The 25,594-nt window shown below is 42.0% G+C and overlaps 2 protein-coding genes and 2 long non-coding RNA genes across 22 annotated transcripts in view; 2 read left to right on the plus strand and 2 right to left on the minus strand.

The window, feature by feature from the left end:
- The window catches only part of TECRL (trans-2,3-enoyl-CoA reductase like), a 65,169-nt gene extending 62,545 nt beyond the window's left edge, over window positions 1–2,624 (minus strand). For all 6 annotated transcript variants that reach the window (XM_038178658.2, XM_072037107.1, XM_038178655.2 and 3 more), the window contains exon 1: window positions 2,343–2,624. In XM_038178658.2, the coding sequence (XP_038034586.1) occupies window positions 2,343–2,576 (234 nt within the window). In that variant the 5' untranslated portion in view covers window positions 2,577–2,624. The remainder of the gene's footprint in view (window positions 1–2,342) is intronic.
- The window catches only part of LOC119716810 (uncharacterized), a 61,480-nt gene extending 45,435 nt beyond the window's left edge, over window positions 1–16,045 (plus strand). For 5 of the 12 annotated variants that reach the window (XR_011808901.1, XR_011808897.1, XR_011808900.1 and 2 more), the window contains 6 exons: window positions 1,695–1,801; window positions 2,164–2,399; window positions 8,251–8,476; window positions 9,282–9,690; window positions 10,797–11,310; window positions 12,770–16,044. This is a non-coding gene — a long non-coding RNA (uncharacterized lncRNA). Of the gene's footprint in view, window positions 1–1,694; window positions 1,802–2,163; window positions 2,400–8,250; window positions 8,477–9,281; window positions 9,691–10,796; window positions 11,311–12,769 lie in introns of all 12 variants that reach the window. The other 7 variants (XR_011808898.1, XR_011808899.1, XR_011808907.1 and 4 more) reach the window with 6 other exon arrangements.
- LOC140002423 (uncharacterized) overlaps window positions 3,179–25,594 on the minus strand; it is a 30,943-nt gene continuing 8,527 nt past the window's right edge. Inside the window, exons 2-3 of the long non-coding RNA XR_011808908.1 lie at window positions 6,866–7,175; window positions 3,179–3,383 (exon numbers count right to left, since the gene is read on the minus strand). This is a non-coding gene — a long non-coding RNA (uncharacterized lncRNA). The remainder of the gene's footprint in view (window positions 3,384–6,865; window positions 7,176–25,594) is intronic.
- LOC113843485 (maestro heat-like repeat-containing protein family member 2B) overlaps window positions 22,928–25,594 on the plus strand; it is a 78,103-nt gene continuing 75,436 nt past the window's right edge. For all 3 annotated transcript variants that reach the window (XM_072037089.1, XM_072037091.1, XM_072037092.1), the window contains exon 1: window positions 22,928–23,063. The gene's annotated coding sequence lies outside the window, so the exon portion shown is untranslated. The remainder of the gene's footprint in view (window positions 23,064–25,594) is intronic.

Consider the following 25,594-nt stretch of genomic DNA (forward strand, 5'->3'; position numbering starts at 1 on the left):
ACTTATGCCTGATCCAGAGCCTTCTCATGTCAACTGATTGCTTAAGCTCACACAGCTGAACACACCTTTTCCAAATCCCTGACACTGCACTGAGCACAAGACAACTTTTCTTTCTAAATACCAAAACCAGTTAGGTGTATCATCACTTTCTAGACTTTACAGAGCTTCTACTAATCTGAACTGGATTCATATGAATATGCAAGTGTCTTGTAGAAACTAAACCTCTGGAAGCATTGGCTGGTATTTAATCAGCTCATTAATCATCTAATCACTGCCTGTTTCCAGAAGGTGGAGAAAGAAAGGGGTCTTCTTAACTTAGTTGTTTCTTTCAGACTTATTAATCTGAGACTATTACAAATACATTTGCTAAATCATAATATTCTAAACTACTAACAATATTCAATAAGAGCATAAATATACACATTTTAAAATATATGGTTCCTATTCTCTCCTGTTATACATCCTGAGAAGAATTAATTACATGCAACCCTGAGAAATGAAGCTAATCATAATTATCTTACAAACAGAAAAGAGGCATTAGAAGTGTCAAGTTGGGTCTGTATCAATGTTGTATTTAATTAAGCAGAAGATTATGCATAATCCAGTGAAATGGTCTCTTGATTGCTCTAATAATCAGCTGAAATGAGGTTCACCAGTACTAACAAGTATTCACTGAAGTAAGGAACTCAACTGCATTGCTTTCAGGGTTGCCTTAGAAAGGGCTTATTATAGCAAATTAAGGGACTTAGATACCCAGGTGAATCAGCATTCTAAATACAAATTCTTTAGGCAGTCTTGGAAATCTCTGCCTTACACTATGTTTGTACCAATCCCTTGGGTACTGTGCCTAAATAAATAAATAAATACATCCATAAATTAGGTCGATGCCCAGAAGGGCTGGCCGTGGCCATGTAAATTGAACATAGCTTCCTGAGCAGACGCTTTCAGCTTACAGTTGCTATTGCTCCTCTGTGTGTATTTTACCTCCATCTGGAGAGTAATTTGCAATCACCACTCATAACTCTTTTTGCCACCACTACAGAGGCAGAGTCTATGTTTGGGAAAGGTGCAGAAAATGCTCAGGCTCATAAAATTCTGAATAAAAATAGACATTCTGAATTCTGAATTAAAACAGACTGCAGATCTTCCATGCATAATGGAAGGATTCCTGAAATGTCACTCTTGGCCTAATTCTGTTTTTGTTAGTATATATATTTTTAATGAGAATATACAAAAGTTTAAGATAAGAAAAATGGTCACTCTTTTCATGGATTGAAGCCTCGTTCAGTACAGTGTTTAGACAGCCCTTTTTTATAATTGTATAAATATTACTCGGTAAATCAAATAATACAGATGCTGTCACTAGAACTGGTTCTGACAACCATCATAGTTGTTTGATCATTTTGTACATGTTGCCCCTTTAGCTAAACTCAAAAAACTCAAAAAATTGTTGGCCTTTTAAGAATGAACAAATCAGACATTTGCCTTTAACTAGGCACACGTTGCAAAAACACCCTTTAAGTGACCAGGAGCACTAGAAATCTGGTAGTATGCCACCCTGAATGTTTCAAAGCCATTGAATTAAACATTGAAAGTAAAACTTATCCACCAGTTCCAGCTGTTGCCAGTGAGAACAGGGACTTTTTATTTTTTCTTTTTGCAACAGTAAGTCTCAAAATTCTACTGTGTTACAGAAAATTCCTGCAATCTAAACAGCTTAGGATTCCCATTTTCAGTGGTATGCAAGAGGCCAGCTCTTCTGCTGAGAGACAATGAATCAAAACTGTAATGTAAATACGAGGTATGTTTTCAACTGCTGTTTACTGTGCTGTAAAGTTCTTTCCTACCCAGTCATCTCATTCTGCTTAGACAATTTGAATGTAGTTTATATCTTTAATGATTCACAACATTAAAAAAAAAAAAAAACTCAGCTAAGTCACTTTTTTAAAAATAGAAAATACAGCAAGAACCCATAACATTACAGAAATGCTAAGCTTTGCAAATGTATTACATTTTAATATCTATTCTGAAGCAGACATTTAAGTATCATGCTATGAAATCATCAGTGTAATCTAAGCGTTACATTCAGAGACATGCAAAGGACATATTTTGAGTCCAAAGCACAGTCTGATCTAAAAGAAATCAGTGTTGGTTCATTTGTAGAAATCCTAGAAGAAAACAGACAAGGATCGTGACTGAGCAGAAGTTTTGAGTATCTCCCAGAGGGAGGAATGAAAGTGTTTCCATTACAGAAGAAGATCACAGCAGAGAGAAAACAGAATCCCTGAAGTGGCACTGCGTGTACTAGGCACATCCCCAGCATGCTGGAATAATACACTCACCTTGTCCACAATGCAGATCTGCTTCTTGCTTTGCACATCAAGGATTTCCACTTCAAAGTAAGTAATTTTTGAATGTTTGAGCACTGGTGGTGATTTGAGATTGCCAGCAGAGAGCACAAGCTGAGAAAAGTTGAAAAAAGAGCGTGTGTTATTGTGGGACATGGACAAAGTTCCTCCATGAGCTGCAGGATCCCTCTTGTGTTCGGGGGCACCGAGTTTCTGCCTTCTGAGCATTGTGCGACCCAGCAGTAGTGACCGTCATATCAACAGGGGACAGTTCCAGGGGGAAAATGTTTCCTCCCCGCATCAGTTAAATACAATCACAGACTGATGAGACATGAAAGGTCAAGTGGCGTTCCATTTTAAGAGTACTGTCTTATTTAGCAGGAGTGAAAACAATGGCTCTGTAATCCGTGTCTATATTTAACCGACTATTGTGATGTGCTGTATTGCTGCTTTTTTTTTTTTTTCCTTTTTATTTAAACCATCATTTAAAACAACACATTATATTTATTCCCTAATGTGAGAAGTCTGACCCTGAAATTCCAGAGCCCTGGAGAAATCAGAAATGAGTGGCAGCAAATTGCACTGTTATCAACTGAGACAGCTGTTTAAAAGTGCCCACAGATAGGCATATGCATAGGTACGTGCGTGTGTGTGTATATACATATACATATATATATATATATTGTGTGTGTATGCACACCCATAATATGTAGCTGTAAAGCAATGTCAGAAATCATCTATTCTGAAAATCTTCCCTCTTTCTCATGGAGGCCCCAAGCACTTTCACTAACAAAATGCAAGGAGCTGATCAGCAAAACGTTGGGGTTGCCTGCAAATATTGAGAGGATTTTGTACCTGTTTGTATTTAGTACGTGAACTGGCTGTTACTGAATAGCGTAGAGGTTTCCTCGTAGCTCCACCAGGGAAATTCAGCTGAAGTAATGGAAATTATAACCATAAAGACACTAATTCAGGGCTTTGATCACTTTTCTATTTTTTTATTCTTTCCTTGCAACTACTTTTCACAATGAAAGTCTGCAGGGGAAAAAAAAAAAAAAAAAAAAAAAAGCCTTAATGGTTATTAATAAGGATTTAATTAAAACAACATGTATTTTCTGAAAGGGCTTTCCCAAGTCTTGTTTAAACTTTATTTTTCCTTTTAGGGCTTTTTATATGTTTTAATGATAAATAGCAGCACTTTTGCATCCTGAGATTCTCCCTAAATTTCCCTGAGCTGCCTAGGATTACAGTGTTAGAAGGCCACCACAGATTTCTACAGACAAGCATAGAGTAAGTTATGAATACATTTCTATATGGCAAAACCTCAGGAAAACTACAATCACAAAAATCATATAGGTTCATATGACACCAAGGAATTTTAATTAAGTGGAAAAAAAAAAAACCTTCAACAAGATAAAGGGGACTACACAACTACACCCCCTCTGGGAGATGGGGGTAGAATCAGAACTAATCTCTTATCTTTGATTCTGCTATTGCAGAAAATTTAGTGGTCACCACATCTTTTCCAGCGGCACATGGCAAGAAGTCCTTTGAAATAACTGAAAAAATAATTGGTAAGTTTTTGCAGAAATTAAAAAAGAGAGTGAGGGGATCCTCCCCAGGGAAGGCCATTTCCCAGCTGAAGCTTCTCTCCTGGAAAAATTGTCACATATGCTTATCTTCATTTGCATGAGTCTCGTTGTTCCTACATCAAGGAATAATCCATACTACATGCAATTTATAAATGTGCTAAAGTGCTGGAGGATCCGCCTGCATACATGAAACCTGTGTGCTGCGTATAGACATATGGAAAAGACACATGAGAAAGAACCAGCAAATTAGCAAGCGCTGAACTCATGAGCAGGCTTGAGTTCAGTGGTGACAGCACTGGGCATTGCAACACCAAGCAGTAGTCTAATTTATTTATGATTCTTTAGCCAGATGTTCTGACTAAATAGGCTGGCCCCAACTTATAACTAAGATGCTACACGTCCATATGACATGGCAAACATTTGGGTAGCTAAGGTCTGAGAAAAGCCCTATTATTTGTTGATGCAGTCGTGCAGCCTTTGAAATGCCTTTGTTGACTCTGTTAGTGGAAAGCGCTGATTATGGCAGTGCAGAAATAGAATACTAGTTACCCAGTATCAATAAGGATGAAATTTTGGCTATACTGAAATCAGTTAGTGTTTTGCCACTGAGGGAAAACAAATCAGCATCCAAAGAAAACGTTGTCATTAGACTTGTACAAGATTATGTTGTGATCAAAGAAGTATGCCTGTCTCTGAGTCTAGATGAAAGGAGTGAAAGGAACCACAACCCTGGTAGATCTGATATAGCAAGCAGAGAAAATTTGCAGAAATTTTGGTACAAATTGGTCAGAGCGTGGAGAATGACAAATTATTGGCTGACTGTAAGGGCCTTAATAAAAAGACAGATAAGATCACAGAACACATAGGCCCAAAATTGTCCTGAAGTGTGAAGTACACTTAATTCAACAGAATACTATAAGGAAACTGTATAAATTGCTGAACAACTGATGACACAGACTGACATAGTACCCCCTTTTAGCCTTAAAATCTATGAATCAGTCAGTTGTAATATTGGAGGTCTCTTCCAAGCTAGATGAGTCTGTGATTCTGTGATACTAGTATATCTCTAAATTTATTTCAACTGAAAAGCAAAAAAGAACGATATTGATAATTAAGACTAATTTCTGTGCATATAAGGAATTGGTGTTGCAGTCATTATTGTGGGTATATTTAAAACATTATTTAAAATGACAACTTCTGAGAAAAAAAAAATTGATTTCCTGTAGACATTTAAATGGTCAGAATTTTATTACTGACCAATGAAGATTTCATGAACATGAATCAATTCCAGGAAAACGATATTAAAAAAAAAAAAAAAAAAGATTTTTTTTCCAATCTAAGCTAATGATATGCGATTTTAATATTTTGATTAAAAAGAATCTTTAGAGAGCCAAGTCCTTAGCTAACAGTAACTAGTAGGGTTTCCCTGAAGATGACTGGCCCTTTCTTCATTGTATTAAATTAAGGACCTAGGGGTAGACTGTAGCACCATTCCTATACACAGTGAGTGGGGACTGACTGAAGGCAAATATAAAACTTGCATATAAGGTGTGTGAGAGCTACTCTACCAAAAATAATCAGGGATAGAGTTACCACCATTAACCTAAGCTCTAAAAGAGAGGTGCATAAAAGCAGTGGATATTTTGCCATCGATGTGCCAAGTACTGCACTTGCTTGCATGTCATCAATGGGTTTGGTTTTCCTGGCTTGATGTGAAGTAATTCAGCCTGTTCTATGTATAAGTGCACACAGAAGGGAAATGGTAATTACTGGACAAAAGGCACATCTTCACTTTCAGTGCAGTAGATGTACCTTGCCTCAGACCTCAATGCTGGAGACAGAGAGTCTCCGTGCAGAGGGGCCAGCAATCAGCCCAACGGTGAGAGTTACTGATCAGCATTACATAGGTACGAGCTGTTGGTGCAGCAGCTTCTGAAAGCTCTGGTAGGGCTAGTAGCCAACAGACCCTGACTCCCTGACCTCAGCTTCATTCTGGGACTCTGAGAGGAGTCAAAGAGCACTCAGCAAGAATTATATCATCTCTGACAGCTTCAACTCGCACACGATTTCCTGCCATATAAGGGGCCGATATTTTCAAGGGGCCACGCAGATGGGCGTAACTCTCATACTGTGGCTCTACCTCCTCTCCTCACTTGGCAGTTGCCTGACATGAGCCATTTTGCAGATGGGCAGGCACTTTGTTAAGCCATCCCTCTGAAAGGCACTTTTTTTTTTTTTTCCAGATGGGGCAGGGCCATTATTTCTGGTTTACTGAACTGCTGATGTTTTCACAACACAAGCAACAGCTGCAGTTGGCTTTTTACAATACTTCTCCTACAGCATCTTAAACAAGCATCAGGCTGTGCAGGCCATGACAAAATGGGTCACAAAGTGTTGGGCAGGGGCTAGGACTTGGCATTTAGTTTCTGTTTAGGACACTGGATGTCCTGTGTGGTTAGGGAGCTGCTGTTTCTCTGCTGTCCCCTTCTCAGACCATGTTCCTTCTCTTGTGACGCTCTCTTGAGCTGTGCCTTTGTAGACAGCCTGGCACAAAGGGATCTCATGAGATCTCAGATGGGTTCTGAAGGTGCCTCTGAAGTACCTTGTCACCTTTGGTCATGTTTTGTACCCCTTCTTCCCCAGAGAACCGGTCACCTCCTTTCGGTCTGCAAAATGTCGCCTGTTAAGTCAGCAGCACAGGACCATCTCTGTCACTCCAGGCGCTTGTCAGCAGCCCCTCACACATCACTTTGTTATCTTGTGCACTCCGCATGCTTGGTGGAAGCAAGGTTATTCATTTCCCACTGGCTTCATGATCCCAAAGAAATGAGCAATGCGCCCGAGTCACAGACTCCAAAGACCCACGTATTCGGTGCTATAGGTACACGCGACTCGAAGCAGAGTCCCAGGGTCACACATACGCACCTTGGTTCATCGTTTTTAGAGATTCTGCCACTCCTTTTGCTGGGGAAGGAGGTGCTGAGAGCAACTGTGTCGCAAACAAGCAGCAAGACCTCTTTTCTAACGGAGATCCCAACTGCTATGTCCAGGTGGTCCACATCGTGCCTCATGTCCTCACCACCTTCGTTTGGCAGCCGTGCAGCCCATAGGCCTGGTACTGTGCTTGATCTCATTACAGCTGCTCCACATCTTGAGTCTGATGTGCTCAGAGCCAGGTAGGAAGGTAGCTGTGCAGGCTCTTTCTGCTCAGCCGTCCGAGGAGGGATTTAAGGACCTGATGCAAAAGAACATTTGAAAAAACATTTGTAAAAACAGTAACGATAATTTGTTTGTCTGGCTCCTGGCTGCATCTGGCTGCGAGTTTAGGAATCGGTGTACTGAATTATTTTGGGAGATAATGCTTTTAAACATCACTTTGATTCTGTTACTCATATCACATTAGTAACAACTAGAATGTGCCTCTGAAGCAGAGTAGGAATTTACACATTTAAGCCTGGCTGTTAGAAACAAAGGTCTAAGATTGCAGTGTATTGTACAGAAAATTTGATACCATTATTCCCAAGTGCCATTTTCTCATGTAATTAAAGGCTGCATTGCTTGGGGGGGAGGGAGGAGGAAGAAAAAAGAAAAACCTGCATGAAGAAGCTCTGGGACTTCTGTGCTTGCACATGCCTATGTTTGCAGCCTCAAACTGAATTTAAAATATTCTACACACACACATGCAAAGACACTTAGAAAAAGCGCTGCAGTGGCACTGCTACAACCACTTGGTACTTAAATTTTCTATTTTGAAGCTAAATCTCTTAGCAAATAAGAAATGGACGGGAAAGAAAAGCACAGTAGCACTGCCTCTTGAACATAAAATAATCCTAAGGCTATTTTAAATAATTCTAAAGTCTGAACCAGACCTTAGTTTTATTGCTAGGGAGGGGCAAAAGTGATACACCCCCACGTTCCTCCCCTTCAGCTAAGCTGGCAGGGCTCTGCAGCAGCTGATGCCAACCTTTCTGACCCTGTGAGCAGCACAACATAAACATCACACGACCAAAAGCCACACGGCTCACAGTGCATCCTTCAGAGGCTGTGGGAAGGGAGAGCCCAGGGACCAGCTTGCCAGCAGGGCCTGAAGATCTCCAATGCTGTCCCAGCCCAGCAGGAGGAGGAGTTTTTATGACTCACAACCACAGCAATGGAGTTTTGCTCCCTACTTAAAATCTCACTCTAGTGGCTTGGCTTTACCACTCTGGCTTTGAAAACTGACTTCAAACTTTGATGTGGGTGGTATCAGCTACAAGCAAGTCTGCAATATAAATCAAATCCAAACCCGCCACTCACTTTGTCCCCCACAGACATCCGCAACAGACCTGAGAGAAATAAGGACAGCCAACAGACGGGTACGGGAATCCTATCTGCAAGAAGTACGAAGTGATACCTCCGCCCCCAGCCCCTCGCACACAAACACACACCTACTTCCCTACCAAAATATGCAGAGCTCAAATCCGATGGCAGTCAGGATATATTGTAAAAGACAGCTGTTGGGCTGCAGCGATGGAGAAGCCTCAGGAGATGCTCCAGGTAATGAAGAGGCCCAAAGGATTTATTGTAGGTGACCTGCTAGATCGTTCTCTTGATGTTATTGACAATAAATAGGAAATTATTCATTTACATCAACATCCACAGTTGTGTAGTTTAGGATTTTCAGTTCGTTTGTAGTTCAAGTAAATCAATGTAAATATTGATATTCCTGATGTTACTCATTCATTATTTGAGTCATAAGAGGGTCTTTTCCCCAAAATACTAGGTTTTTGGAAGTATGTGACTGTGAAATACTCCATCAATTTTTTTACTTATCCATTCTGTTACTCTTTTTCACTTGGGTCACTGTGTAGCACTTAGAAACAGACAAATGTTTTGAGAACTTAGCCTCTAATGGTCTAAAAACAAGGATGCTTTTTTAAAAGTATGTATGGTCTTGGGTCCTGGCACTTAGCAGACAGTCGGAATTGGGGGATTCAGCACTGTTCATGTTTTGAGTTTTATGTTGACAATATACTTTGTCCTAATAGTTTCTTCGAGACAAAGATTAGAAAGCAGTCTGGGGAGATAAAGAAATGTCACCCAAGCTTGCTCAATAAATACTTATGAGTAAAATTGTGCTGACCTTTACCTGCAGTGTGTTCCCTACAGCATTACACCACAGCCCTTAGCATCTCCTGAAGCAGCCTTTGCCCTTTCAATGGCAACAAGTGTTTCTGTACATTGGTCTTAATACTGGTGTGATGTTCCCTTACTCCATTGTCAACCTACCTAAAACAAAAAAAAAGGCACCTCAGTTATCAAAGGTTAGAAACTTACTTCCAACTGTTTGACTTCATTTCAGGGTCTCACAGCAGGCTTTGGGCACTGTGATGTGCAGTTGCTCCCGTAAGGAAAGCCAATGGTTTGACTTCTATAACTCAGTGGTGTGATGAGCTCCCTGCCAGCCTGCACCCCAGCAGCAAAGCAAGCAACAAAGCAGCACCTAGGTTGATGTGAGTCCTCAGAGCGTGGACAGACAGCAAGTTTCCCTGCATTTCCTTGCAGTTTCAAGCTATCGTGCCACACCACAGACTAAATGGAGAAGACTGAGTGGATTAATGTAGGACAGGTGCTGATACCCTGTACTTTGCAGCAGTGTAAGCTTACTTCGTGTCCTCACTTAATTTCAACTGAGTATATTACTGACAGCATTTTTTAAATCCCCCTCGGAGAACACATCCTGACTGGATAATGGATTGTAATTTCACAGGGTAAGATCAAGTAACCACATTATCAGAAGCTGATCAGCCACTAAGTAAGGATGATGAAAAGAAATACAATAATGCAAAGCCATTTCCCACAAATGGCAGCAGTACAGCACTGGCAAATCCAGGCTCTTACGGCTGAGATTAAATGCATCTTTCTTTTGTGTAAAGCCATTATGTGCAGCGTGAAGTTGGAGTTACTTGGAATAGTTTCAAGAAAACAAAATGTTGTTCAAATATGCAGTTTGCATTGATGCTGAAGCAATTCCAAAGATTTATTCATTCGGATGGAAAGATTTTGATGGTGCGAACAATCTGGTCTCTCTAATAATTTCTGACCAGTAAGAGAGAAGAAAAGCCTTGGCTAGAACACCTGCAGCATTCAAAAGGAATTATTTCAGCAACAAAAAATATTCAAAAGGTTTTGTTTGCTAATGTAGAATGTAGAAAAATCCTGAAACCTCAATAATTGGCACAAAATATAATCAATTTTTTTTTCAGACTTTTCTATCCATAGATATGTTAAAAGGTTTACAATGGCAAAAGGAAACCTAGCTCCTGTTTTAGAATCTTACTTTTTATCTGAAGTTCTTGGGGTGATTGGTCTTTTATTGCTTTTTGAAATGTTACGTGTTATTTCTTCTTACAGAAGAAGCAAAATCGTTCTTAGTATTTTTCATTTCAGGGCTTCATTAATTGGGTTTCTGAAACATCTGTCAGTGTAACCTCCTTCTTTCACAAATTTTCAAGTTTTCAGAAAAGTTGCCATTTAGTATGACATTTTTAATATTCAGTCTCAGCCTGAAAATTAATCTTGAGCTAAAAGAAAAATGATCAGTCCTTTACTTTTACATGCATTGACTAAAAAAAAAATTCTTGTGACATTTTTCTCTCAAAGCAAGAGGATTCTGAGAAACAACAGAATTCCTGAAAACTTGGAATTAGACAAGCGAACAAAAGAGGATTTTATTTATTTCATTCAAGCAGTGCCAGTGCCAGTTTTTCTCAAGCTTGAAAAGGTTGGAAAATGCAGCAAAATTAAAAAACAAAGGCAAATATGCTCATCAAATTGAATAACTCTGTTTTTTTTTCTGTTTTTTCCTCCTGTTTAGTCTCTTCTGCCTACACAGCTACAGCACCTGCCCCCCAGCTTAGTGCTCTTCTTGTTGCACACATATCAGATGTAGAAAGATGTTTCTCCTGAGATCAGACGGCTTTCCTGGCAGGTATAGGGCCCAGTCCAGCATGGGAAGCAGTGTTCAGACTGTTCTGCTGGAAGCAGAAGTAGGTGACAACAGCCCAGGCATTGCCTGCAATTTGGCAGCATCACCCTTTAAAGATTACCACCTCATCAAGCCTGCCATCTTCACAGCACCTGAGGCCACCACGTAACCTGAAATAAAGCCTGCTGAGACAGCTGCCTCCCCTCTGCAAGGTACAATGCTGAATGCTCCTCCACGACCTGCCTGTATGGGCTCCAAGCCTCCCTCAGTGCCACTGCTAATCACCAGACAGAAATGCAGACACCAACAAGTGGTCTTAGGCCACACAGCATCCTGGAGCTCGGAAGTTGAACGTGGAAGTTGAGAAGAAGAGGGCTTTAAACTCGAGCTCCATGTGCAAACGGTACTGTTAGCGCCAGAAATGCTTCTGTGGCTTCTCGTGAAACACCTGTGTTCATAGTGAGAAAGCATTTTCCACCTGTTTTCCTATTGCTGACACATACCTGTTTATTCACGCTTTTCTTTATCACAAACAATGTTTGCACAGAAGTATTTTAAAGCCCCCAAAATTGCTGCCTGTACAGCAAAGTTGGCAGGAAAGAATGCAGTAATTTACGTGAAGCTAACGATGCACAGACTTCCCTCGTCCTTTAGCAAATCAGGACGGAGAGAGGCTTGCTGTTTGTATTAGTTGGCGTGTGACAACTCAGCAGTAAGTACTTTGGCTCTGAGGAGGAGCAAAGCTAAAGCAGACGGTTGCCACAGCAGACTTTAAAACCTTGACAGGAGCCGATATGTGAGCTTGGGCTGCCAGAAGTACAGCACTTGTTGCTTGACACGTTAGGACAACAGCGTGTCACTCAACACCTCTGGAGTCCGAGTTTCAGTTTAACAGCTCCTAGTCAGGAACGGCTGGGACCAGCTTGCAAGCAGTTTCAGGACAGCTACCGTGTGGTTACATCCAGCTGTCAGAATTATCTCTGCTTTAAAAAAAAAAGAAAAAGAAAAAATAGCCAAATCTGCTGTTAGGCTGACAACTGTCTCTATAAGGCACTCTTGCAATTTCCGTAACCGTTCTGGGGACAGGGTCATACAGACAGATGTGACAAGGAGAGCTGTGGCATTTAACAGCCTGGGAAACAACACGGGCAGATTACCTGTAAGCTGTCAGCATGCTTTGCCAGGCCTTCGTGCTGCAGAAGGCAACTCAGTTCAAACAAACACCTTCAAAAACGCTCTAAAATACGTCCCCTGGGTAGAAACAATACACCCCACTGTGTGGAGTACTCTAAATGGCTAAAGATGCTGCCTGTATGTAAAGGGAACATGAAGGAGGATTTAGCATCACATTTGCAATCCTCTAGGACTAGAAATCTGCCAGTGGAAAGGGAAAATCAATGGCTGCATAGTGGAGCCTGATGCAGTTACAGTTAGTTCTCCAAGCTGATGAGATACAGAATTTGTTTTCAGCAAGGAAGCTCTCCAGGAACCCTGGCTCACCTCTGCCACCTTGCAACGGGAGACCCAAGCGCCCACATTTGGAAGGACGCACGCCCTTCAGCCCACTTGCTAGGTGCCCTGTACAACTGTATTAAATAAGTGGCCCTTTGCCCTGTCTAAAAAGCAGTGAAATACAGCTTTGCTCTTCCTTTCCTGACCATCAGCTCTTTTTCCGTGTGCCCAGCACCTCAAGCTGTCAGGCAGTTGGCAAGCCATGTAGTGCTGCAGATGTACCAGACATAATCCTGGTGCGATGCTCTACTGCGCTGACTGGCAGGGATGAGCCGACGAGGGCTCCTCGCTGTGCATGCATGACAGAGCCCCGCTGCACCCTCACATCCTCTGCCTTTTTCTCTTTCCAGAGCTGCAGACAACCACGGGCACCGCTGCCGTACAAAAGACCGTGCTCCAGTTTGCTTTCTGCTGTGACTTTCCACGGAGAGCAAGCCACGTACGAGCGCCGCAGATGCTGTGTGAGAGCCCACCCGGTTTAGCAGTCTTTGTGCCAGAGCTCTTGGCACTCTGTCAGCCCCGAGAGGAACTGGCTGTGCCTGCAAGTCTCTTTACAGATAAAGAACCTGCTTTGCTGATGCTGTTGTCAATAAAAAGGAACCGGGGGTTTCATTCTGTTCTCCAAAAGCTGATTTTGCATGCAAAAGCACAACAGCTAAGAATGGACACTGAAAATAACTAGTAAAGGAACATGATCACAGTCCACTTTTTTTTTTTTTTTTTTTCTTTGCAGATTTAGCTGGTACAGAGCTCCCAGCTTCAAGGTGAACTGTTGGTGTATCCAGTTTTAGTAATAAAAAATGGCCTCGGGTTTCTAATAAGCATGTGAATTCACAGCATTTACAGCAAAGCAGACTGACCCCTGGTGTGTGAATTAGGTTAAGCTAAGCATGGGACTACCTAACTGGAGGGAACCACAAGCTCAGCCTCAAAATATTTCTTTCAGAGGACTTCCTTGGCAGACTGACACCAATTTAAAATTAAACACTTAGTTCTTCAGCCAGAATAAAAATAAAAATTTAATGAATAGGGCCAAAAAAAAAAAAAAACTTTCTCTCAAAGTTTCTCTCAGAAAACATTTCTGTTTTCAGCTAGCTGTAGCACTGGAATAATATGAGATGTGCTCAAGGGTAAAGAAGAATCTGTGTCCAAAGAGGAAAATAGCAGCATTCTTGTATCTTCCTTTTGCACAGCCTACCAGTGCGCACTGATGACATTATCATTTTTGTTCTTACATGATTAACTAGTGCACCACAGCTTTTTAAAACACTCCTAAACAAAGGGAGAGGTTCTTTTACGAAGAGTAGAGGAGGCCCCTGGAACCCTACAGACAAACCCAGCACGTCCTGTGTTGTAGGGGAATATCACCAGTGGGATGCTGCACAGACCTGCCAGCCCTTGGTGTCAGGAGACAAACTGGGCTCCTCAGGCCCAAGTCTGAAGTCAGCACTGCTGAGATGCTGATAACAAAGGAGTCAGGCATCTTCCCCAGCAAAATATTTAGGGGTTGCTTTAATAATGTGCTGTGTGTCACTACTGGGCAAGTTCTGAGCCAAAAGTTGGCCGTTTCCTACTTGATAATCTTTAGACTTCATGAGACGAAGTTTTCAGGTTTGATAGTTGCTCACGTGGAACTACTTTTTATAGCTGTCTGTTGAGAAATGCTACGCAAGAAGGCAAAATCTTCAGCAGCAGCATGTGCCTCATTTTCAGGAGCTCTGTCAGCTTGGTCCCAGAGAAGCTGAAGTACAGTTTACATCTCTCCCTCCTGAAATCGAACAACGGGTAGCAACAATACGGGACAATATAAAAGTGCCAGTAAAGCATCTGTAGCTACTTACAACAACAGAACAAGCAGAAAGTCATTAGTAAGACTACTAAAACCCACAAATTAAATTATGTATTTCTCCCCTGAGGAAAATGGGAGATCGAGCATCGTAACTATTCCACAGGCATAGACCATCTGGGCAGGATTTTGAAAATCATAGCAAGTGCGTTCATGTGGACTGGGCGTTTGGCCAGAGGGAGCTTACCAAAAACTGGAGCCCTCAGGGGGCTCAAAGGCAGGTGACCTGGAGGCTGAGCAACAGGAGCAGCCAGAAGGAACTTGGTTTAGATTGAATAACACCAGCATGTTTGTGTCCTTGAGTAAAAGTGTCATGATAAAGCAGTTAAAAAGTAAATCTCTCAAAACCCAAAAACACATTGTAACATTTTATGGGATAAAGAGTTTTTAATTCAGTTATTTTTAAAGCCCTCATTCAGATGTTTTTAGCCTAGCAATGAATAAAACACGGCTGCTCACACCATCTAGCACAGGATACTGCCTGCTGCACCCTTCCTACATAGTCAGTGGATAGAAGGCAAATCAAAGCCTCTAAACTGGTCATCTTCTCTTAATTGTCCTGGGAAAGAAACACTCTTTTCTTGTAATGTGGATTTGCATGCCTGTGGTTGAGCTCTCTGAATATCCCTCTAAATGTACAACTTGAGAAATCCACAAGGAATAAAAGCTCTGCTTTCTGATCCACTTCAGTTAGTTCATGGCCTAAATCTGGGGATTCGCAAACTTCTCAGAAAAAGGATGCAAGGATCCCAAACTGTAGACAATCAGAAACTGTACCTGAGGTCTCATCTCCTAAAAAACTTGCCAGTATGAGAGGACTCCCCCCAGACTTAAGCCAAGTTACCACACTGCCACCACAAAGCAAAGGACAAGGCCGCCAATCCAAAGTTAACAGTCAGACAAGGTTTGGGTTTGTTTGTTTGTTTGTTTTATCATGAAAACATCTGCATGCATCTCTATTAGCCTCAGCACATTTATTTCCATTGCTTAGTGGGTAACTGGGATCAAAAATCTGGCCTTTCATTTTCAGCACATAGTTCTGTTAACAATAAATTCATATATAAAATAAAAGCCTATTTTGAGAGATGATTTTTAAAGACAAATGTGTATGATTTTGTTTGCAAAGCAAATGGCTGGGTTAGGTTTAATTCATCTATATCAAAGGCCATGAGAGTTGCTGTATGAGAGACAAATACAATTATCTTTACCACAAGAATAAATGCATAATGAACTCCTAGCCTTCCCTCTTTAAAGTAACACACTCCACAGTAAGCATGGATTTAGGCAAAGCAACGGTCCCTGGCCACACAGCACACGTTTAATGAAGTTACTCCTCAGCTGTTTGCTGCTGAACTGAACTGAGCCAAAATAGAGATGAGCACTCCTAGCCCGTTACGTGGAAGCCTCCTCCGACAGAAAACGCTTTGCTGTTCCAATCTAAAAAGTTTGTCAGCTTATCGAGAGGACAACTGCTGTACCCCTCCACAGAGCAATTAGAGCAGAAGGCAATCACAGGAAGGAATTAAGAGGGATTTGTGGTCAGACCTCCCATTAGGATTGCTCAGACCAAATGGATTTGTACAAGCCCAGGATCTCTCCCTTTGCCTTGCCACGTCCTGGCCATCAACAGCCTTGGCATGGGTGCACTGAGAGAAAGCCAACAGCACTTGTGTGCCTTGCAATTAATAAGCAAGGTTTTAATTTACCTATAAAAAATATATTCTAAAAAGCGGATGAAAAGCCATTTTATTAACTAAACAAAGTATTTTCTCAGGGCTGAGTAAATGACCCCAAAATTACATAGTCCATCTGATCTCAGAAGGGAAGCCTTTTAGTTTCAGGAAAAAAAAAAAATCAAGACTTTTTGCATGGAAAATCATGTCATTGGAACAGTATGCACTGCAAAATGGAGCTTTAATAGTCAATAAAGCCAGAAAAAGGCAGTGCTTGCTACCTCATAGCTAGCAGGTTTTCAAATTATGGAATTCATCTGTCACACTCCACTTAGCATATCTGTATCACTTCACTCAGTAATGCCACCATCAGATAGCTATTTTAATAGTAAAAGAGTAAATGAATAGTGTAAAGGGTAATAGAATGGGGGAAAAAAGAGACAAGACAATTAAATCAAGATCCTTTTTTTTTTCTCTAACACTAAAGATTTCTCTTTAACTTGTCTTTAAATGGGGACGAATGTAAAAAAAAAAAGGGGGGGGGGGTCTTATTTAACAAGGTGATTCACTTGTACAGGAGGAATCTTCAAGGTTATTTCAGGGGCAGATGTCCAGCGATGCTTGCACTGCAGAAGTGCAGGTGGACATGGAGGATTTCACTGCATGGACAAATGATTTGCAGAAAGCAAACTGTGATCTGATCTTCAGAGGGACTTAGGACTTGTCCCTATAACTCAGAGCCTGCACCTTTACAGCCTTTTTTCTCTGTGGCAGATGACAAGCAGTGGTCTTTGGACAGCCTTCAAGGTCTAAGCTGTAAACTCTCAAGCCCCTCTGAGCAGGCTGGCTGTGCACACACTGCCTCCTGCCCGGGCTGTGATGGAGCCAACTTAGTCCTTGGAGTCTCTGCAGCAGAAGCAGTTGAATATGCAAACTGGCAGGAGCCTGAGGCAGTTCTCCAAATGTGCATCCACATGTTCTCCCCTTCCCCAAATGCTTATATCACACCGGACAGGAAAAACACCTTTCTTGAGGAAAAGGTGCAGAAATGGGGATTAAGCATGCAGGAGGATCCCTTGCTGGGTAAAACACCTTGCTTGCTTTGCCTGCTTTCATGGTGGCTGGCTTACAAGAGCAGCACAGACCACAGTCACCCTGCTTAGTACCAAGGAGGTACCCAAGCATGCGCTCCAAGCTGGGGAACAAGCATACAAGCCAGCTTTACTACTGAAAAAGTGAAAAGGTGGGCTCTCCTCACCCCACCACTCACGTTTTGTTGGCACAGCTGAAACCATCAGGAGGCTTTAGCAGCCACTGGGTTTTGCGCTGAAAAGCTGAGTTGAGTTTCCCTCAGTTCCTTTGGTTCCAGCACTTGCTTTGGCAGGAGAGGCAGCACAAAATGCAGCCCCAGCCTGAAAACTGAAGAGCTGCAACATTTCATGTTTTGCTTTTAACCTGCCCTCAGGTGAGCATTCCCACACCATGCAATGCGTGGGGGCTCAGGGAGTGAGGGTGACAAAGAAAGAAGCATTCAGATAATTATTTCTAAGGTAAAGCCCTAACAACCCCTGTTATGTGTAGCCTACACATAAAATCCGCAGTGCCACATTTACTAACCAGCCTAGTAGAAAAGACTCCTTGTATCTTCTTTACATCTTCCCGTGCCTTTTCATAAAATAAAGTGCACCTATTGCACAAGAGATTATCTGAATTTTTCAGAAGATCTTCTGTTCATTATTTAGTAGAACAAGAGAGCATACATTTGGGGAATATAAAAATGTTTTATTCACTATCTTCAGCTGACTCTTATTTTTCCTCTACCCCGGTAATAGAGTTAATACATTTGTATGCGTTCTCAATGTGGTATTTCACATTCCACCTGCAGATGTATCTTTTTGTCTTTGAAACATCTATGAAATGCATTAAATAATCACCGTAAGCCATCTTTTGTTGATAACTTTATCATTTTACTGCCCTGAATTATTCATACAAATCCAACATCATATTGCTATATCATTACAGGAAAGCAATTAAAGTAGACTGTATGATTTGGAGAAAATGGAAACACCTCTATTCTGTCACACATAGCAGGTACTCTCCGTTCCCTGCTCTGGTCAGTGTCAGAAGATATTGGTCAGAAGTTTGCAGATGTATTTGGGGTGGAGGTGAGGGGAATTGTTTTTTTCAGAAGTGGTACACAGTCGGTATGGCACAGTGTGTCTCCAGTGAAGCTCACAGCTCCTGCCTGCTGCAAGGCATCTGCAGGTCTCAGATGGCAGCCCACAAAATCCCAGCTTCGTCCCGGCAGAGGGAAGTGGCCGATGTTAAAAATGCGGCCACTGGATTTAGGTGGCTTAACACCTCTGCAGTGTTTTCATGTACCTGTGAACGCCACTGATCCTTTAATACCAGCCTGTAAATTGAAGTCTACATTGTGACTTACTTTATGGAAGAATACTCGTCAATTTGAGCACCAATCTACTTGCATTCGTTTGAAATTTGTGTTTCTTTCACAGGGTGCTCTTTATACAAGAAAAGAGTACTCAATAGTGTCTGTTTTGTTTGTTTGTTTTGTTTTGTTTTCAACAACTCAGGGTACACTGAAAAAAATCAATGGCCACTCTAGAATACATATTGAAGTCATGGATTTTGCTGACTTAAAGAAATCAAGACAGAGAAGTGGGAAATCTGCAGAATTGGTACAGTATTTGTGTTTAGACCAGGTTCAATGCAAACATCCCAGAGGAAACAGGAATTGCCCCACACTGCCTCATACAGCCAGTCATAAAAAATCAATCCCACTGATGAAGGGCACTAGCAGAAAATGGAAGTACTCCACAGGAAAACATCTCATGAAAGCTCAACTTCAAAAGATTTTGCTATTAGAAAGCATAAATACATTAAAATTCTACATATATATATATGTCAGTGGTTCAAGTAACGAATTATTCTTTGTACTAGAAACACCAAAGAAGTTAATGAAACATTTTCTTACTCTGTGGAGACCTATTTTAGGTAATAGTCATAACACTGGAAAAAAAAAAAAAAAAAAAAAAAAAAAGAAAAAAAAAAAAGAAAGAAAAAAAATTGTTTGAAAAGCCAAATCACATTTTAAAAAAAGAATACACACAGGAATCCCTTCTCTGCCCCTCTCCCCTACATCAGCAATAGTACCTTTTCTAGAGATGACAAGGTGGGACCACGGAGCACATGGAGACTGAGTAGCCAAGTGAAAATAAATAATAATATAATAATATAATTAAACCTGGACTTAAAAAAAAAAAAAAAAAAAGGTTCTAACAAGTCACTGTCTCTGTCATTTGCACAATGAAGCACTGGTGGTCAAATAGGCACTTATTCACATTCAGCAACACAGAGCATAAAATAGCATAAAATAAACCAGGGAGTTGGCAGGTTAGCTGAACGTAACATGCTGGGTAATTTATTATACACAGCTCCCTAATGAGCTGTGAAATAAATTCAGATTTGGCCATTTTAGTAAATTCAGAATAATCTCCATTTCTCAAATATCTGAGCTAATGATTCACAGTTTGTTCACAAATGGAAATGTCACTCCCCTGGTCTGTTGCTACTGGTTTTAATGTCAAGGGAGCAGTAGCAATTCTGTAGCTCTTCTTTGCACTGTAGGGATGCCTAAACGCTTCAGCCAAGCTCAGCTTTCCTTCCTGACAGGACAGCACAGACTCTTCACAATGTCTTCACTGCAAAGTAGACATTTTCTAAGACAGATCTGAAAACATCTTTTGATCTGAGAACTTTGGCAAAGGCTATCCTACCTGTTTGTTTTTTTTTCACATACTGATTTCATTGCCACTTTTTAACCAGAAAACTCGTTACTATCTGTTTTGTGCTTGGGTTTTGGGGATTTTTATATATATTTTTTTCAGAAGTGAAAGGAGCAGTTACACATGAGCAAAGGTAGCAAAAACATATGGATACTTGCTTATGGTTCTCAAAAATACATGGCATAAAACCGTTCTTTGGCTTAGATGCACGTATTATTTGTAATAACTATAGGGAAGTATTAAATGTGATGAGCCCAAGACTGCTAACCCTCAGCTGGCTCAGCCCCACGTTAACTGTAAATTCATATGCCACAAACACACAAACCTCTCTTGACCTGCAGGATATTTGTATTCCATCACACCCCATTTTAAAAGTCTCAGGCAAAGGTGATTTTGCAGATTACAATATTTCATTAGCAAGAATCTTTCTGGATACTCATTTACAATTTTCTTTTCCTTAATTAAGTCCAACTACTTCTGGTTACACCTTTGTGTGCTTCATTAAATCATTTCATTTCCTCCTTGGTATTTAACAGCCTTTGGTTATTTGCAGACTGCTGAGCTCCATTCTCACCCTTTGGGTTGGCTAGTGGCCAAAACTAAACTAGCTAGCTCAGATCCTCAGATGGCATAAATCACTTTAGTACTTTTAATCTTCTCATACTGTACAAGTCGCTCATTCCAAGTCAATGATCTGCTCATCAATTTCTTTCTCTGTCAGCTCTGACCTCTGCCCACTGATAACACAAGGCCCAGACTCAGCACGGCATTCGAGAGATGACTGCACCAGAGTATTTCTGTACAGGCAGCTCTGAATGGCACTGCCTTTTCTAAATGGGTTGCAAACCAATGATGTCTAATCCTAGATGCTATCAGCTCTGTCTCTTTCAAGATTTTCTTCTCTTAAGGTTTGGTAAGTTTTCAATAAACTCACTGGGAAAAAAAAAAAAAAAAAAGAAAAAAAAAAAGTAACTTATTTACACATACAGTTTTGTAATTTCTCCTTGATTCAATATATTTGTCTTTCTCGTAGAACATAGTGATAGGACAAGGAGTAATGTCTCCAAACTAAAAGAAGGAAGATTTAGATTAGATGTTAGGAGGAAATTCTTCACTCAGAGGGTGTTGAGGCACAGGCTACCCAGAGAAGCTGTGGATGTCCCTTCCCTGGAATTGTTCAAGGCCAGTCTGGATGGGGCTTTAAGCAGCCTGGTCTGGGTATTTTGCACAACACATTGGTCTGGGCTGCAGTTTGAAACTACCCAGCAAACTTTTCAACTCATGAAACACAGAGAAAAGAACATTTTCTATTAGAGAACTCTTCCTTCCTGAGCAGGATTTTCCCTTCTTTTCCCCCAGCTTTGCTTGGTTTAATTCTGCTGCTCACAGTAACATGCACCAACATGGCTACAGGACTGAGTGCCTCCTAAACCATCCTGTGCAGTAAATCAGACCTGCAGAGATTTTAAGTATGAACCTTGTAAGGCTGGAGGTTTTTGAGGTTTCCTGGAAAGATCAGCCTCTTGGAGTAGAGAGGTTACGTGAGCATATCAGCTTTCATTACCAGAAAGTTTAAGCTTCTCATCTTTGAAGCCCAAAGCATGATGATCTTAATGTCAGTGTTGGCAAGGCTGGCACTGTCTATATTAGCAGAGAAAAGCTGCAAGATCCTGGAAAGATGCTTAATTTTACATGTGACCCATTCCAATGGGAATCCAAAGATGAAAATTTTCACCCATGCAAAGAATTCTTGCCATGACGGGCAATCAGATGTGCCACAAAGGATTGGTCTCACCCCAACTTGCTTCCCCTGCCAGTCCAAATATTTTTAATGCTTTTCTCTTTCCGACCACAATCCATACCCATCCATACACATACACTCCTTTCTTGACATCTTTACTTCTGCAATCCCATAACTAACCCAAGAGTCAATACAGAAGCTCTAAAGTGTGCACTTCTGAGGGAGGGATTGTGGTTTTATACTGCGCCTCAGCTTCTGCCAGCAGCCAGCTTCTCACTCAGGTAACCCCTGTGAAAGCCTCAGGCAGCTACATGGGTGGTAAAAGCAAAGGGATCCCAACACAATTTAGGGTTGGTGGTCCAGTGCCTGTAACACTGGTGCTGCTTTCTCAGCTGGGGTTCCCAGTTTCTGCCCCAGCACACATAAATATTATGGTAGGCCAGTGACACGGAAATAAGCTCTTTGCCTTCAGTTTTAGAGAAGTTTTATCTCAAGACCTTATCTAACTGGGATGCAGTCACTTCAAAAAGCTTTGAGAAGGCATTATCAACAGCATCCCGCAATGCCTGTTTTAATTAAGCTGTGTTGAACCACCTGCACTTTGAGCTTCTTATGCCTTTGTTTGCTGGGTATGAATCATCTTCGTCATTTGTGATTTCATTCTTTCACTGATGGAAAAGATAGCAGGAAAGGATTCCTCAGCATTGATTAACTAAGCCCTCACCCCATTGCCCTTGGTAAGTTTAAAGAGAACTGGAGGTTATAATCATCTTTATCACTGCACGTTGCACAGCCACGCGTTTTTTCCATCTTTCATTTTATCACATCATGACTTTGCACTTAAAGGAGCTCTGCTAAAGCAACCATCCCCTCTCACTGAATCCCCCTTCACTGAACATGGTTTTATAAAAGTGCTTACTATGGTCTGGAGAACATAACATTAATCATTAATAAATCTCTGTGCCGTCCCACGCTGCCTGCCTGGCCTGGGGCTGCTCAGGTTGGGTTACAGGCACAGCAGGACCATGCCTGTTCCGAAGGCCGGTGAATCCCACAGGCCTGGCTTTGTTCTTTGAGGACAGCGCTGACGGCAAAGGCCTGAGCCTGCAAAAGCACTTCGGAGCCAGCAAGGTGCACGAGGGAAAGGAACAGAGCAGAGTCTTTCAGGGCAAATCGCAAAAGAAACCGCTCAGGAGTTTCAGAAATAGCCCTTCCCTCGGACTCAGAGGCACAGACCCAAGTGCAACAGCCAACTTAGCTCAACCGCTACAGACTTTATCTGGGATGAGCACAGCTGTGTGATTACAACTTTCAGAACAAGTAAAACTCTTTTGAAAGAGCAAATACTTCAATGACCAAAGAGTCCGCTATCTCTCAAGGGCATGTGGAGGACCAGTGGTAATATCCTTGCCATAAATTTAGCCTAACAAGAGCCAGCTGGCAAGGCAGGAGGGTGATAAAAGACCCTAACTGCCCTCATCAGCCTTTCCTGGGACCTACTTGCAGGCTCCACCCATGGCCTAATGGAAGCCTGGAGAGGTCTGGGCCCTTCCCTTCTTCCTGGGAGCTGTGTTGCAGGTAAATTGGGTCCTGCCCTTTTGCTCTGTGGGTTTCTGGGCTTGATGTAGGAGCTGTTGTTTCATCTGTGCATGTCTGCCTGATGGTCTATGGAATGCTGCTGGGACTTGATACTGCTACCAGCCCTGCCCTTCTTGCCAGCATGACCATGCTGGTGAAGCTGCTGCCTTGCTTGCTCTGTGGGTCTCTGTGTTCCCTGCTTGTCCTACTGAGTGAAGCAGCCCTGGTTTTCCTTCACCTGGCTGCTGGCCTCCTGACTCCAAAGCACTGTGTGCTCTGATGGCTGGATAAAAGCTCTGCATCCCTGGGGCAAGGGCCTGCCCAAAGACCTGTTCTAGTGTGTGTGGGATGATGTCCCTTGCAGGGCAGTGTGTGTGAAAGTCCAAAAAAATGTACCTGGGAAATGCATTAGGCAGAGCAACATAAAGGTACAGGATGCCACTTAAGGCTTCTGTGTTTTCTGTTAGAGAGAGTTAGGTTGCTTTGTGAGAGCTCCTAGCCCCAATGTGAGGACCTGGCAGTCCCTGGACTGCAAGATGGCAGAGCAGGGGCTTTAAGAGAAGCCACTGATGCTGAAAAGGATTTGGATAGCTGTACATTTTTGGAGAAGAGAAAGCTGTTTAAATGAAGGTCTTGATCTGTTTATGTGCTGATATTCCTCTCTAGGGAAGGCTACTGATGGGAAAATGTTTTTTTGGAAGGTTTGAAAACCTCTGATTTTGTGTTCTTCCTTGTGTTTAGCTTGTTTTAGGGATACTGAGATGGTCTGTAGGATCTGATGGAGCACTGCTTCCATCTCCTGGTCTCAGAAAGCAAGCTGGAATTTGACTAAGATTTTATTGTCACTATGAAGCTCACCAAGCCTCCTCCTCTTTCTAAGCAGGAAAGCAGAGGAAAAAGGAATTATAAGGAACAAATACATGGACTGTGTTTTTTTTTTCTGGAGTTTAAAGGTGAAGTTGTACAAAGATCTTAAACTAATTAAGCTGTCTGTGTGATATTTGGTTATCTTGGATCCTAAGAGAAAAATTGATTTCTGTTGCACTGAATTGAATTACATCTTCATACTGATTGACAAAAGCAGACTTTGAATCACCAAATAACCTGAGCTGGAAAGGACCTACCACAATCATTAAGTCCAAGTCCTGACTCCACAAAGGACCACCCAAAATCAAACCACGCATCTGAAAGCGTTGTCCTAGCACTTCTTGAACTCCAGCAGGCTTGCTGCCATGACTACTTCCCTTGGGAGCCTGTCCCAGCACCTGACCACCCTCTGGGTGTAGAACCTTTCCCTAACCCCCAGCCTGACCCTCCCCTGTCCCAGCTCCATGCTGTCCCCTCGGGTCCTGTCACTGTCCCCAGAGAGCAGAGCTCAGCGCCTGCCCCTCCGCTCCCCTCGTGAGGGAGCTGCAGGCCACCATGAGGCCTCCCCTCAGCCTGCTCTGCTCGGGGCTGAACAAACCAAGGGGTGCCCAGCGAGAGGATGAGAGGCAACAGGCACAAGATGAAGTACAGGAGGTTCTGGCTGAATATGAGGGGGCACTTCCTTACTGTGAGGGTGACAGAGCACAGGGACAGGCTGCCCAGAGAGGTCATGGAGTCTCCTTCTCTGGAGATATTCAAAACCTGCCTGGATGCCATCCTGTGCAATGTGCTCTAGGTGATCCTGCTTGGCAGGGGAGTTGGACCAGATGATCTTCCAAGGTCCCTTTTAACCTTGGCCATTCTGTGATGAAAGGAAATTAAGTTTGTTAAACAGGACCTTCCTCTCATGAACCCGTGTTGACTGTGACCAATGACTGCACTGTCTTTCAGGTGTTTTATGTTGTTTTTGCTTCTACTCGTCTTGCCAAAGTAACCATTCTCTCACTTTAGTTCTTCAAACTATGCCGCTGAACTACTGAATGATGCTATTTTAGCACTGTATGGTTGAACAAACATTTCGTCTGAAAGGTCTTGTGTGAATATCACATCTTTTTCAACTAACTAGAGTTTTAGACTTTATTTTTCCTAAGCAAAAGAGTATTCTTAACATCTACAAAATTATGTTGTGCTGTTATCAGCTTTCAGGTGTGGAAACTTGGTGTGAGGGGGTGAATGCAAGTAACAAAAACTTGCTTCCTTCCTTAACTGCAATTACTTTTAAAAACACAGCTGCTGACTGGAAACCAAGCACTCATGCTCTGGAGACAGTCAGCTGTTCAAAAAATGTGTTTCTGCACACTTACATTGGTGATTTTAGGTACTGCTCAAAACCTGTGGTAGCACTCATACCATTTGCTGAGAGACAAGCCTGAGCACTCATACCCATTGCTGAGAGACAAGCCTGAGCTCAGGGGTTGCCTGGTTTACATTTTAGCATGTGCCAAAGGAAGCCCCTTTCCTTATGCAGGTGTACTCAGCCAGTGACAAACACATGTTCAAGTTGCATGGCTCCTTGCTGCTTCTAACACTCCCAGATGACACAAAACAGCCAGCTTTGGGAAGATGAGCATTCGTCTCCTAGATGGACTCATGTCAGCTGCAAG

This window comes from Anas platyrhynchos, chromosome 4 (assembly GCF_047663525.1).
Source record: "Anas platyrhynchos isolate ZD024472 breed Pekin duck chromosome 4, IASCAAS_PekinDuck_T2T, whole genome shotgun sequence".
Taxonomy (NCBI): Eukaryota; Metazoa; Chordata; class Aves; order Anseriformes; family Anatidae; genus Anas; species Anas platyrhynchos.